This window comes from Podarcis vaucheri, assembly GCF_965113315.1.
Source record: "Podarcis vaucheri genome assembly, chromosome: 9".
Taxonomy (NCBI): domain Eukaryota; kingdom Metazoa; phylum Chordata; class Lepidosauria; order Squamata; family Lacertidae; genus Podarcis; species Podarcis vaucheri.
This window is the reverse complement of record NC_138767.1, coordinates 40,451,922-40,465,087: the sequence shown is the minus strand read 5'-3', so window position 1 is coordinate 40,465,087 and position 13,166 is coordinate 40,451,922. Positions and strand designations below refer to the sequence as shown.

The 13,166-nt window shown below is 39.6% G+C and overlaps 2 protein-coding genes across 7 annotated transcripts in view; one reads left to right on the top strand and one right to left on the bottom strand.

Annotated features, from left to right (window-relative positions):
* The window catches only part of GATB (glutamyl-tRNA amidotransferase subunit B), a 57,662-nt gene that overhangs the window by 35,722 nt on the left and 8,774 nt on the right, over window positions 1–13,166 (top strand). For 2 of the 6 annotated variants that reach the window (XM_082237689.1, XM_082237688.1), the window contains one exon: window positions 3,206–4,099. In XM_082237689.1, coding sequence (XP_082093815.1) covers window positions 3,206–3,331 — 126 coding nt within the window. In that variant the 3' untranslated portion in view covers window positions 3,332–4,099. Of the gene's footprint in view, window positions 1–3,205; window positions 4,100–8,040; window positions 9,876–10,127; window positions 10,563–13,166 lie in introns of those variants that run through there. The other 4 variants (XR_014223387.1, XR_014223386.1, XR_014223388.1 and 1 more) reach the window with 4 other exon arrangements.
* The window catches only part of FHIP1A (FHF complex subunit HOOK interacting protein 1A), an 87,247-nt gene continuing 83,972 nt past the window's right edge, over window positions 9,892–13,166 (bottom strand). The window contains exon 12 of the mRNA XM_082237609.1: window positions 9,892–13,000. Coding sequence (XP_082093735.1) covers window positions 12,750–13,000 — 251 coding nt within the window. The 3' untranslated portion in view covers window positions 9,892–12,749. The remainder of the gene's footprint in view (window positions 13,001–13,166) is intronic.

The following is a 13,166-nucleotide window of genomic DNA, read 5'->3' as shown; positions in this document are numbered from 1 at the left end:
ATTGGAAAAGCAGCAATGAATGGCTTAACGTTAAGTAAAATGTTGTCTGGTTACATATGCAGTAGGGAAAATGCTAACATCTATCGAGAACAATGCTACCCACGCCCATAGCCCTTCAGTGGAGGCTAACAGCTTTGCAGAGAGCTTTTGATAAATAAAATGAGCGTGTGCTAGGTCTGTCTGACCTTCATCGTGCTAACTAATTTGCAGTGGCTGATGAAAGTACCTCTGTATTTTCCAGCTGGTACTGAAGCGCAAGCAGAGACAGTCTGAGCATTAGAACAGATCAAGGAGCACAAGTGTTTTTTGTTTCAGTAACAACATGGATTTTGAGTATTTAATTCTTTAACTAGTATTCTAGTGGAGGCGGGCATGAAAAATCAAAGGCTGTTTTGATTCTGCTTTTCTAAACTATAAGACACTATTTAAATTGGTGACTCTATGCTCACACTACCATGAGATCTTATGTATGAGTTAGGACTTTTTCCAGATAACTAATCGAAGTATTTGCCACAACGGCTTCAATATCAACAGGATAATCCTGCAAGCCCTTTTCCAGGACAAGTAAGACTGTGTCCAATTCCTGTATAATAGACAAAACACCCACTACTGGAACCATAGTCTTTTTGCAGAGAGAGAACTATTCAGTTCCAAGAGCAAACCAATCATGCCACAAAACGGCAGAACATAGCTGGATGTTTGGGAATAGAAGTAGGGGATGGTGAAAGACCCTTTTTGATACATACTGCCACGTAGCCCCTGTAAGTGATTTTGAAGCAATGTTTATTTTAGAGTCACAAAACAGGATAGGGAGAGTTGTGTCGTATCACTGATGCCACTGGGACTATCTAGCAACCTTCTATGTGCTATAAATCTGCAACCACCTCCTCTGTGGCTTTGGCAATCGGATTAGAAACTGCAGTGCTAGCCCTGAGGAAATATGTTATTTTGCCCCAGCAACAGAAAGCTATGTTTTGGGTGCTGGGAAAATTAGATTTTCCCCTCAGCAAGCAAGCATTACCTGAAGAGAACTTACTTGGTTTTCCAATACTGTGGCAATAACTGTATTGTTTATAGAATTATTTGAATAAGCCCTTCAGCTTTGGTTACACTTGTTGACAGAACAGGTATCTTGCTTTAATAAGAGCTTTTAACTGGAAGAGTGAAAGAATACCTTACATTCTGAACGGTTTTGAAAGATCGCTTCTCAGTTAAGCATAATAATAAGTCCCATAAGTCATCTGAAAAGTGTCTAGGTGTTGCAGAAGCTGTGCATGTGTTACAGCCACAAAGCAGATGCCATATCTCTTAGTACTACATACTAATTCAAGTGCTGGCAAACACTCAGTAGTGGTGTGTTTGGGTCGGGTCCTGGAGCCCCCCTCCTGCCACAGGCACTGCTGCTCCCCTTTCCTAGGGACCAGTGAGGTTGCCCAAGATTAGTGACTGTCCCCCAGTGCCACCATACAGCCCTGTTGGCGCCCTTGCCCAGGTAAGCAATGAAACCAGTGTCCACAGGGCAGCTCTACCCCATCACACCCTGAATTAGTGTATAGTTGTGAGATTGAGTAGCTGCATTTTTTCTTCTTCTAAGTCCAAAGATTACTCCCTGCTCAGCCTAAAAGTAGGATGCAAGTTCTGAATGCACTGCTTCCCTTCAATCCAGTCCAGTGGTACTAGTTACGATGTCTGCTTGCAGCTTCCAAGTTCAGAGTCAGGGTGCTACTGAATACCAGCTGCTGGGGAACAACAATAAGGCTATTGCCTTCATGTTGTGCTTGTGGGCTCCCCAGAAGATCTGGGTGGCCACTGCCATCAACAAGCGGATGGACTAAAGCAGCCTTTCTCAACCTGTGGGTCCCCAGATGTTGTTGAACTACAACTCCCATCACCCCTAGCTAGCAAGGCCAGAGCTCAGGGACAATGGGAGTTGTAGTCCAACAACATCTGGGGACCCACAGGTTGAGAACCGCTGGACTAAAGGAACCATTGCTCTGATGCAGAAGTGGGATTCATATGACCCACCAAGCCAAATGCATCTCAGCTAGTGGGTTTATAGGACTCTTGTCTTACCTTACAAGACTAGGAAAGGCTGTGATTTCTTTTGGCGGATCAGAGTACATGGCTGGTGGGCTGTGGTTGACATAACAGTAGCAGGTTCTACAGACCTGCTTTATTCTTTCCAAAACTTTCATTGCTGCTCTTTTAGTGCTGAGAGCTTCCTTTCAAACGAGTGGGGCCTGTAGTAAAATGGTATCCCGACACTCTAGTTCAGGCCTACGGAACATGTGGTCCTCCAGAGGATGATGGATTCCAATTCCTATCAGCTCCAGTCAGCACAGCCAATGGTCAGGCGAACATCATCTGAAGAGCCAAAAGTCCCCCATATCTGCCTGAATAGCAGTGCTCCAGTTCAGAGTTCGAGCCAATCATACCTCCTTCTGGGATACTGTTAAATTGCTAAGTGCTCAAGCAAACCAGTTCACTCCCCACCCCACCAGTTTTCCTGCTGAGCAGGAACTTGTTTCAGAATTCAGAAACAAACAAACAACATACATGGGTTAATGTATATTTTTTAATCTGTGAAATCACTTATTGCTCTTGAAAAACACCATGTATATATCTAAAAAAAAAAAGTTAATGGAGAAATATCTGCTGTACTGGTGAGATAACTTGTTGGTCCAACTAACGGAAAGTTATGCACTGCCTCTTGTAACCGACTCCATTACAAGCCTGCTGTAGAGTGCTGTAATGTTCCTTCACCTCATTAGTGGTGAAGACTGATCGGGGCAACAGTCTAATTTCACAATGCATGCTCTCAACACCAAGCTTGCTGTTAGCAAAAAAAGAAAGTCCAGCTTAGCTTGCCATTTTGTGCTGCACAACAACCTTGCTTTGCAAATGTGGAATCTTTAAATCCTGGTAGACCTTAAGTTTGCTCTATAGAAACGTGAGAAAGGACACAAGGATTGTACTATTTAATATTACGATAATGAAATAAAATCATTCTAAGCTTCTGGGTTGCTAAACTGTCACGTTTTATGATGTCACATCAAGAACAGAAAATAACCTGCCAGTTCTCAAGGTTTGCTCTGGTTTTTCCGGTCGTGAAGACCAGGATTTAGCAGCAAGTCTCTTCAGTGTGTTTTTGCTTTAGTTTGATGTTGCTCAAAATTGAGTTTTGTTTTGTAATTTTTCTTTCAAGGTGGCAGACATAAAGAAGGGCAACAAAAAAGCACTGAATAAGCTTATTGGACAGGTTCAAAGAACAACAAGAGGACGCTCAGACCCTGTCCTGGTGAAACAAATACTAGAGAAGCTGCTATCATAGGAGCCTGCGGTGAAAATTCCATATCTGATATTCGCTGCTGTTATCAGAGTGGTAATTACTTGATACTTCTATCTTTCACAATCAAGCCATTGTACTGACTTCATTCACTTCTTGCTTACTGTATCAAGTTAACTGCAGCCACTTTCTGTAGTTTTTCAGCTTTACTCAGGCCATCATCCCCTTAAGCAGAGGTAGGCAATCTAAGGCCCATGGGCTGGATGCGGCCCAATCGCCTTCTCAATCCAGCCCACTGACGGTCCAGGGATTAGCGTGTTTTGACATGAGTAGAATTGTGTCCTTTTATTTAAAATGCATCTCTGGGTTATTTGTGAGGCATAGGAATTTGTTCATTATTTTTTTTTCAAAATAATGTCCGGCCCCCCACAAGGTCTGAGGGACAGTGGACCGGCCCATGGCTGAAAAAGGTTGCTGACCCCTGCTCTTAAGTGGCTGTCAAACTGGAACATAAGGTATGCAAAGAAAGAATTCAAATGGTATAATGTGCAAGTTTTCTGTATGAAAGCTTCTGGTTTTGTAACATATAATGAAATCTTTCTTCCAATTTATTAGTAATATTTTTCAGAAGTAGCTTAAATACTTCTTAAGGTATTTTCTGGGTGAATGATCAAAGCAGAGCATTCCTAAGTTTGTAAAGTACTCAAGAGACTTAAAACCCACAATTGCTTGTATGGACAGTTGTTCAAAAGCAAGCCTTTTGTTATAGGAGTAAGGGAATGTAAATAATATATTAAAGGTATTATTTCAGTATTGATGTTTCATTAAGCAGACCAGACATGTCATCAAACTTTGTTTTATTGGGGGGGGGTGGTTATTTTTTACTGTAATAAACTATGCCCTCTCTGAGGAAGAACTCTTTTCATTCTAATGTAATTTTCAATAATAATAATAATAATAATAATAATAATAATAATAAATTTATACCCCACCCATCTGGCTGGGTTTCCCCAGCCACTCTGGGTGGCTCCCAACAGAGTATTAAACAGAATAAAACATCAAACATTAAAAACTTCCCTAAACAGGGCTGCCTGTAGTTCCACAAACAACTATAGAATGAGGTAGTCAGTTCTTCTGATTTAGAAAATAAACAAAACGAAGAACCTTAATAAAAAGGGGGGGGGAATTGCCAATCTCTTGTGTTTAGAATGATCACAGTTCTATATATTTGGGTGGGGAGGGATAACTGTCAAGCAGCTCAGCTGCCCATTTCTGGAATTTTAAGCTAAGTCCTTCTAAATGACCCCTTACTCTAGGCTTCAACCTAGAGTAAAATTGTTTTGCTTTTGAAGCCAAAATGATGCTCTTCAAACAAATTTCAGAGACTGCAGGTTTTCCCCAATATCTAAAGGAAACAGCCTGGCATTTCAAGACACTAGAGTAATGAAGATTGTAACATTTGTACATAAGAATAACTATTTATCAGCACTAAAAAAGTAACATTTAAATGGACTTATTTTTGCTGGGGAGAATTAAATCACCTTCAACACTTTTTTAAAAAGTGGGTTGTCAAAGGCTGCATTTGTATCACAGAGCTGCATGGCTCCATGAAGTCAAGTATTATAAGCAACAGATGTTGCTTATGGTTTGGAATTATATATTTTTGTAATAGCAGGTGGCCCATAGTGCCTATTGCAGTTGCCTTTTGTTCTATATTGGTTCAGCTGAGATGTAAGCTTAAGTGAGTAAACACACATGAAAGATGAGATCCAACAGACCAATGCTTCCAAAAGGTAAGAACACCAAATACAAGTTATAGGGGCAATGTGCAACCATTCACCATTTCACCGTTGTCCTCAGATTTCAGCCCAGTCTGGTCACTGCCTTAAGGTAGAAGCATTAGTTGTGATGGTGATGACCTGACAGTGGACATGAGTTTATAATCCATCAATTTCTGCCAAAGTGGGAACCCAAAGTAATGAGAATGGAAATTGTAGAAGACACTTCTGCAAAGAAAGCTTTGTGTTTTAATGTCTCTTGGTTCACATTACATTTTAATTAACAGTGTGTGGTTTATACAATTTCCAGAGGGGTTCATGTGCAGCAAAAAACAAAGTCTTGTGGCACCTTAAAAAGACTAACAAATGTTACGGCATAAGCTTTCATAGACTATATTCAGCTGCATTCTTTGCTAGACGCATGGTGTGTTTTCCTCAGTTGCAGGTATATAGGTCCATACAGTAGTTGTAACAGGGGTTATAAAACAACACACTCAAAACAAAGATAGTGGCAATTAAATTCCAGATCAAATGTATGGGGGGGAAAGCACAGTGGAGTGGTCATTTATGGCGACGATCATAGGTGATATAAAACCTCATTTGACTCATAATACCAGACTCCTCTTTGTTGTCTTATATTATATAGCCCGCACCCCAAAGTCGCCTTTGACTGGACTTAACTGCCCAGGGGTCATTTACCTTTTACCTATTATATAGCCATTTTCATGCTGTGTCTACACCATACTGGCTGGCTATAATAAGCCATCACAGTGTCAAAATTAGAGAAGCCATAACACTTACCAAGTTAAATACAAAGCCTTTTGTGTCTTATTTTTTAATAAAAACTAGGTACTATTCTGTTCTATAGAACACCTGTCTGTCCCTGTAGGTATTTTGTACTGTTTTGAATGAAACTGATGGAAACCATCACCCAGTGTGCCCTATGTATACTAGCAGGCTTCTGTGTTGGGTAGGTGATTCAGATGTACATCTAGATATGTACAGTATCTCCATCCTAGGCAGAAGCTCTTTTCAGGTATCTATGAACTATCTGAATGAATATTCCTATATGAAAGTAGCAATGAATTAGGAATATTATGCATAGTACCAAAATGTAACAATGCTATGCATTCAATAAATCATGGGTGGATAGATTTGCCAGATTTTAGTGTTTGAATTACCATTTTCAATACAACTCTGGCAATAGGTGCTTTGGCTATATAAGAATAATTTGAAACAAGTTATTAAGATTGAAATTGAACTTTGGCATCAACTCTTCTACCAAAAGCAACCAGTAAGATTCATAAGCCTCTTTTTGTCTGTCAAAATCTGTGGACAAAGATAGCGTAGTTAACAAGCAACCAGGTTTTTTAAAAAGCTAAGAATTAAACATGCCGCTTCGTTGTTTTTCTTGTTTGGTGTTTGACCAGAACATGAGAGTGCTAGCCATCAACTTTGTGTAGAGGAAGTGCTTGCTTGGAATGTTGTTTTACAAGTTCCAGGGAGTTATTGTACCTTGAGCTAGTTCCAATCTTGTACCATCACCCTGGTTCCCAATGGTGTTACTAAATCTTGTAGAGGTTACTGACCTTATTACAAGGATACTATGTGCTTAACTGCCATAGACGCCACATTGTAAATACAGTGTCCACGGTAGTAGGAGCTTTGGAAAGAACCACTTTTTTGCAGCTGTAAAAATCTACTATTCCAAGAATATATTTGGGGGTCTGGAAAGTTAGCATAGGCATGATGTGCATACATTATGCCTTGTCAAGTCTAGCAGAAGTGGGTTTTAGCAAAGGTCATTTAACAGCATTAATTCTTGAGGGAAACAATCTTCTATCATAAATGGGTTCTTCAGAAGGATGCTGCTTTTCCATCAGTAATAAAAGTAATAATTTGTAGCACTTATTCCTGTATAACTAAACATGCAGCTAACTTCCCTAGAAAGGAGACAGGGGATACAGGTGTGTATAATTGGCTGTATTATTCTTAGTTAAAGACTAATATTCAGCCTCCCCTTTTTAGAAAAGCTGCTTAAGCGATAGCTGAGCAAACATGCTTGGATATAGTATCCTCACTAAACTTCTTCCCCTGCAAATTGTGGCCTAGCTGTGGGACTCATTACTGTGAAGGTGGTATTAGTGAACTTAATGGGTAATCTGCTTCTGAAATTAACAAAGATACTATCTCACTGATGATTGAGTTGGTACTCTCTGCAGCTCTAATATCATAGATTAAATTATAGCTAGGGGACTCTAGACAAGACTCTAATGGCTTGTATCTTTTCTATCTCACCTAAGTCAACAGTAAGTTAGTAGAAAGACTACTTCAGTACTATAAGAAACTGACCTGAAGTGTTCTGAAAGGCTCTGGTTTATTGACATTGCAGTTTAACGTTGCATAGTTTCTGGAGAAAATCAATCCAAATTTAAGTATGGTATTAATGAATTAGAGGGACGCGGGTGACACTGTGGTCTAAACCACAAAGCCTAGGGCTTGCCGATCAGAAGGTTGGCAGTTCAAATCCCCGCAATGGGGTGAGCTCCCGTTGTTCGGTCCCAGTTCCTGCCCACCTAGCAGTTCAAAGGCACGCCAAAGTGCAAGTAGATAAATAAATACTGCTCTAGCGGGAAGGTAAACGGCGTTTCCGTATGCTGCTCTGGTTCACCAGAAGCGGCTTAGTCATGCTGGCCACATGCCCCGGAAGCTGTCTGCTGGACAAACACTGGCTCGCTCGGCCTATAAAGCGAGATGAGCGCACAACCCCAGAGTCGTCCGCAACTAACGGTCGGGGTAACTTTAACTTTTTATCAATGAATTAGAAGCATCCAGCTCTACATTTTATTAACTAGGTATCCACAAATTGTCCTTTTATTCGGGAAGCAGCAGCAAGTGGATGAAAAACTGACATTGAGTCAAGACAAGAAGGAGTAATCCCACCAATCTTGATCACTGTCCTGTTTGTTTTTAAAGGTGAACAGGTTTGGAGCTTGACAGTTCTCCTGGACAAAGTGTGAGTATCCAGGAATACATTTTCTTAGCTGTGTAAGCTCTGTCCCCTTTTAGAGGCATGAGAGCTTGCCACAGTAATATGTTGGATGCAAGGCTGCCCTTGAAAGATGACATAGGAATTGCAACTGGGGTGAAATGCTATAATTTGCATTGTAATGAAGAGGCAAAGAGAAGAAAACATATAGCTGTCTTGTGATAACTTCAGCCTTACCCTAAAAGTCTGTAAACAACCTACTATATTTTGCATGACCTCTTGTCAGGAATAGGTGGTGTTGAGAATGTATTTTGTATTTTGTTTTGTTGAAATCATTAATTGGAGAGTGGGATGCAGAGAACTGAAAGGATACATCCAAATATGTTTGAACCTATGCAACAGGGAGACTCTAGAGCAGACTTCCTCAACCTTGGGCCTCCAGATGTTTTCAGACTACAGTTCCCATCATTCCTGGCCACTGGTCCTGCTAGCTAGAGATCATGGGAATTGTAGGCCAAAAACATCTGGAGGCCCAAGGTTGAGGAAGCCTGCTCTAGAGAACAGTAGTTGATGTAGCAGCATGTTGAGGAGCAGTATATTCATAAGTTGCTTTGTGATGTAGGGAAATGTCTTTAAAGTGCTTAGAATAGAGAAACTAAAGACAACTGAATTCAGATTCATTGTATTAAAGTCTTTTTGTGCTGCAAATAAATAAGCTGGAAGAAAACACACAAATGAAACCCACAAAAATTGAGAGTACAGTCCTCCTCATTTTCTACAATTAAGGAGATAAGGTGTGTAAAGAATATCATAAGTATATAAAAAATTACGTTGTAGCAGCAGCTAGGCCATAGTATGCCACACACTAATCTTGGTGCAAATGCAGGAAGCACATTAGAGACTTATTTTTTCCCCTCCTTTAATATTGTAAGATTGCTAAGAAGCAGTAGGGTGTGTCATTTTAGGGGATGAAACTTAAATTTTGCAAATTTCTTCAGTGAGGGGTCTTAAAAATATGTTTTTGGGTGTGGAAAAAAATAAAATCTGCTATTAATTTTGTGATTGGACAACATTTAGCTTGGTAAATCTATGTTTGATTAAAAAGCACCCAAACTGCTGTTGGAAAATCAAAGAATGATTAAAAAAAATTAGTTTCTCTGCATACAGCATCTTTGGGTTAACATTCCTGTATTCTGCAAGGAGTAGAATTTGTCACTGTTTTAAAAAGTCAGTTTTCACATAGTCCAACTAATTAGAGTAGCTGTGGCACCTTAACGACAGATAACGTGACGGTGGCATGAGCTGTCAATTGTGGGAAGAATGTACTCGCATAGAGAGAACTGTAGAGACAGGGCAATGGAATATATTCTACTTAAAACCAAAAGTGGTGTTTTTTTAAAGCCAAGCCTGAACACAGAGGCCGAATGTGAGTGTTAAATCAATGGCCACAAAGATCCAGTCACTTTAACATATGCACAACAAACCCTAGTAGAATGGTAGTCAAATCAGCAAAATGCTTAATTTGAGCTGACTTAAGGAAAGCTGTTAACTATTCCCGCTGCAGAAGTATTTTAGGGCTAGCTTGCTTTCTAAATGCCTTTTTGGGCTAGTACCCATCACTAAATTATTCCAAATAGCTTACTTATGCAAAGCAATCCAAAGCCACATTAAGCAAGATGCAATTTTCACTTTCCCTGAGATGGCATTTATATAGGAATAATTACAACACTACAGCTTGAATTAGTGCTATAATCATGGCTTGGATAATTACACCAGAAGACTGCAGCACTCAATTTCAGAGATGTTTGGAGGAGTGGTTGTTGTTGTTTTTAAAAAAAAAAAAAAGATTTGGGTGCCTTTTGCCATGAAACAAGCCAAAATAGCAAAGTCTTTGTATTTTGTACTCCTATGTGTCAAGGATCATCAAGCTTATCAGCAATTTGTAGCTGTCTTTTTTACTTATTTGTGTATATCATTCTGTGGTTTTCTATTACTAACCCTCCAAAAAGTCACTGTAAAGACTGTGTATAGTAATTCTCCAATTCATATTTTTAAATTTTATTAAAATCCACAGAGACAAAATATCCCCTCTCTACTCTCAGCAAGAACCTAACTTCACAAATGTTAACAGTGGCTTAGATAAGAGAGGCACAAAGTATCTCCACTGAATGCAGCTCAGAAGATTGGTGAAGGGCTTGAGGGCAACTTGACTTAATAGCAGAGTTTAAGACAGGAATCTTTCCCAGTCTTACCTGGAGATGCCAGGGATTGATGCTGAGACCTTTTTCGTGGAAAGCACATGTTCCGCCACTGAACTATGGCCCTTCCCCAATTAATATAAGATGCCATATCCTGGGCCTACATTTCACTGACTGACCAACAAGTGGAATCTGCCCTTCCTGCTGTAATCATGATTCAAACAAAAGATGAATAGTTTCTAACAAAGTAATCTGTTATACTTTTCTATACCACTATTAAATGCTCTGTTAACCCTTGAACCAAGCCTAAACATTGCGAGGTTGTGTGCACATGATTGCTCCCTTTCAGCAACAAGCTGTCAAAATTTCATGAAACTACTACATAGTCCATACTATGGTAGCCTTGCTTGTTTTCAAATGTCCAACGTTTTAAATGTCTGATTTTCAAATGCAGCAAATATAATCACATTTTATGTGATTAACACACCCACGTTATTTAAAAAACCTCACCTATCTTAACTTTAAATAAGAGCATGAAAATACAATGTCTTTTCAGAGCAATTTAAAAAATTATGCTACAGTTAACACATACACAATTAATCAGTCAATCAAAAGGATAGATCGCCTCCCACAGAGAAGGTAGCAGGACTAGAATTATGAGATCATTTTATTTTTTATGAAGATGTCACCAGACATGGGGAACGGGCCAAGTAACAGGACTGGCAGATCCTTCCCTGCGTAAGATTTTTACAGCTTGCAATGCTTTGAGAAGCTAAAGGAAGAAGCTCTCTCCTCTTTGATTTCTATGGCCTGCAGGATTCTAAATCCGCCCATGGATGATGGTGGGAGAGGAGACTAAGCAAATGGACCCAGTCACAGTAGGCCAGTGGAGCAAGAAATGGGGACACTGAAATCCCTCTCTTGCCATTATTGCACTTCTAAACAAATATACACACCATTTTAGGCAACCCTCCCGAAAGATGTCTGTGAAATTCCCATTTGCTCAGGTGCCATGTTCTAGCATAGAACATGCAAACCCCAACTGCTACTGTTAGTACCTCAATGTGGAATTTACAAAGAGGAGCAAAGTCTTGTCTTCAGATACTGTTTTCATTGGTTTTGGAGCAGTTTGTCATATTCACCTACTGTAAAAGAAAATGAAGGCTTTCAAGCACAGAGCCACTATTAACACAAAGCCAACTTCAGCACTGGAGGAACAATTACTCTTACTAGCACAAACTGAAATGCAGCTGTAATGCAGCAATTCATCATGTTTGGACCCGTTCTAATGAGTCTCATTACTCACAAAAGAAAATGTTCTTAAGCTATTGGACAGCAGCTGCAACAGGTTCTAGTGTATCTGTCCCAAATAACATCCTCTTCTCTGCTACTAGGGAGCAAAACATTTCTGCCATCCTTCAAAAGTGCAATGTTAGGACAAGTCAACATACATCATAAATAAACAGCTAGTGTTTTACAATACCACAAAGCTTTCCTTGAACCAAAATAACATTTTAAGCTAAAAAGGAAAAAAAAACACAGCTTATAAAGGCAGGCTATTTTTTTCAATTTTGTTTAAAAAAATAGTACTTAAAAAATAAGATAGTAACAACTCCCAGATGAAGGTAACCTTTTAACACTACTCAAACAATAACTGGAGTATTTGTGTTCAGCTTATCAATAAAAGTGTACAAATATGGTCTACCAAAAAAGGCTACGGTTTGCATAGAAACATTTCATTGTGTGCAAATATTACTAAAATTTAAGGCTTGAGCATTTAGTTTAGGTAGAGATCTAGCACTTTCAAAGAATGCTGAGAAATGACCGGGGGGGGGGGAGGGAATTCCATACAGTCTGCACTCAACATCCATTTACTCATTTCATTTAAACTTCAAAGGAATCAACAGCTGAGAGTGTCAGACTTGTCCACAGTGTAAGGCAATATGGTATGTATTGAGCACAGCACCTGCTTCTAGCAAGTCGCAGGCTTATATTTGTTGAATCCATTTGGATTCACAACTCCAGCCACTCACAATGCTGAGAGTAGGGAAGGAATTGTGACCCTCCCCTGGCAAATAGATACCTAAAACGTTATTTGCATAAAAGGCTTATCAGATTTGACATGCTCATCCTGGTAAGCACTCTTAGGAAGCAACCAACTTTCCTAGATAGAAAAAACAACAACCCACAAAAGCAAATCACCTTTCAGCTGGTTACACAATTGTGCCTTTTTAACCAAAAGTGTCTATAGCAGAGTTTAAAAGAAGGGATCTCAAGGTAAGGAAGTTGAAGGGTGGGAATATGGTAAAATAAGAAATCGTTCCATTAATACATCAAGTGTCTATGCTGCACAGTATGAAATAAGGCCCAAAATAAAGGTGTAACAGTTTCTCCCAATCAAGTATTACCAGGAACATAAAGTAGAATTTTCCTTTATAAGTAGATCTCTGTGGTTTTTTTTAAATTAAAACATCCTTAAAAAAAAAAAAGTCTTAAACCTAATAAAAATTCTCAAAGTCACCAAATACTTTGTAACAGAGTATGGAGTGTTCCTGTGCAAGAGCAGCCAACTCCTTGAGAAACTCTGGGAAGAGGGCAGCTGCCAGGATGGCATTCCGGATGTGCAGGGGGGCGCTGGGAAGAGCCATTCCTTTCTTTGCCTTGCTTCCAAAGAAAGGTTGCAGGATGACCTGGGAAGCCTCAGAAACGTTTCTGCCTTTCCCCAAAGCATGGTTGTGCTGTGCATTCTCTGAAAAGGAGAAAGAGAAAAACAAATTTGTTTTGGTGCAAAAGTGATAAAGACAATTGCAACCCAAGTTTAGTACATGGAACTCTAGCCCAGAATCAGTTTTAAATAATTCCTATAGCACTTTCAAAATCTGCTTTACAATTCTCATTTTCTTTCACCCACATAA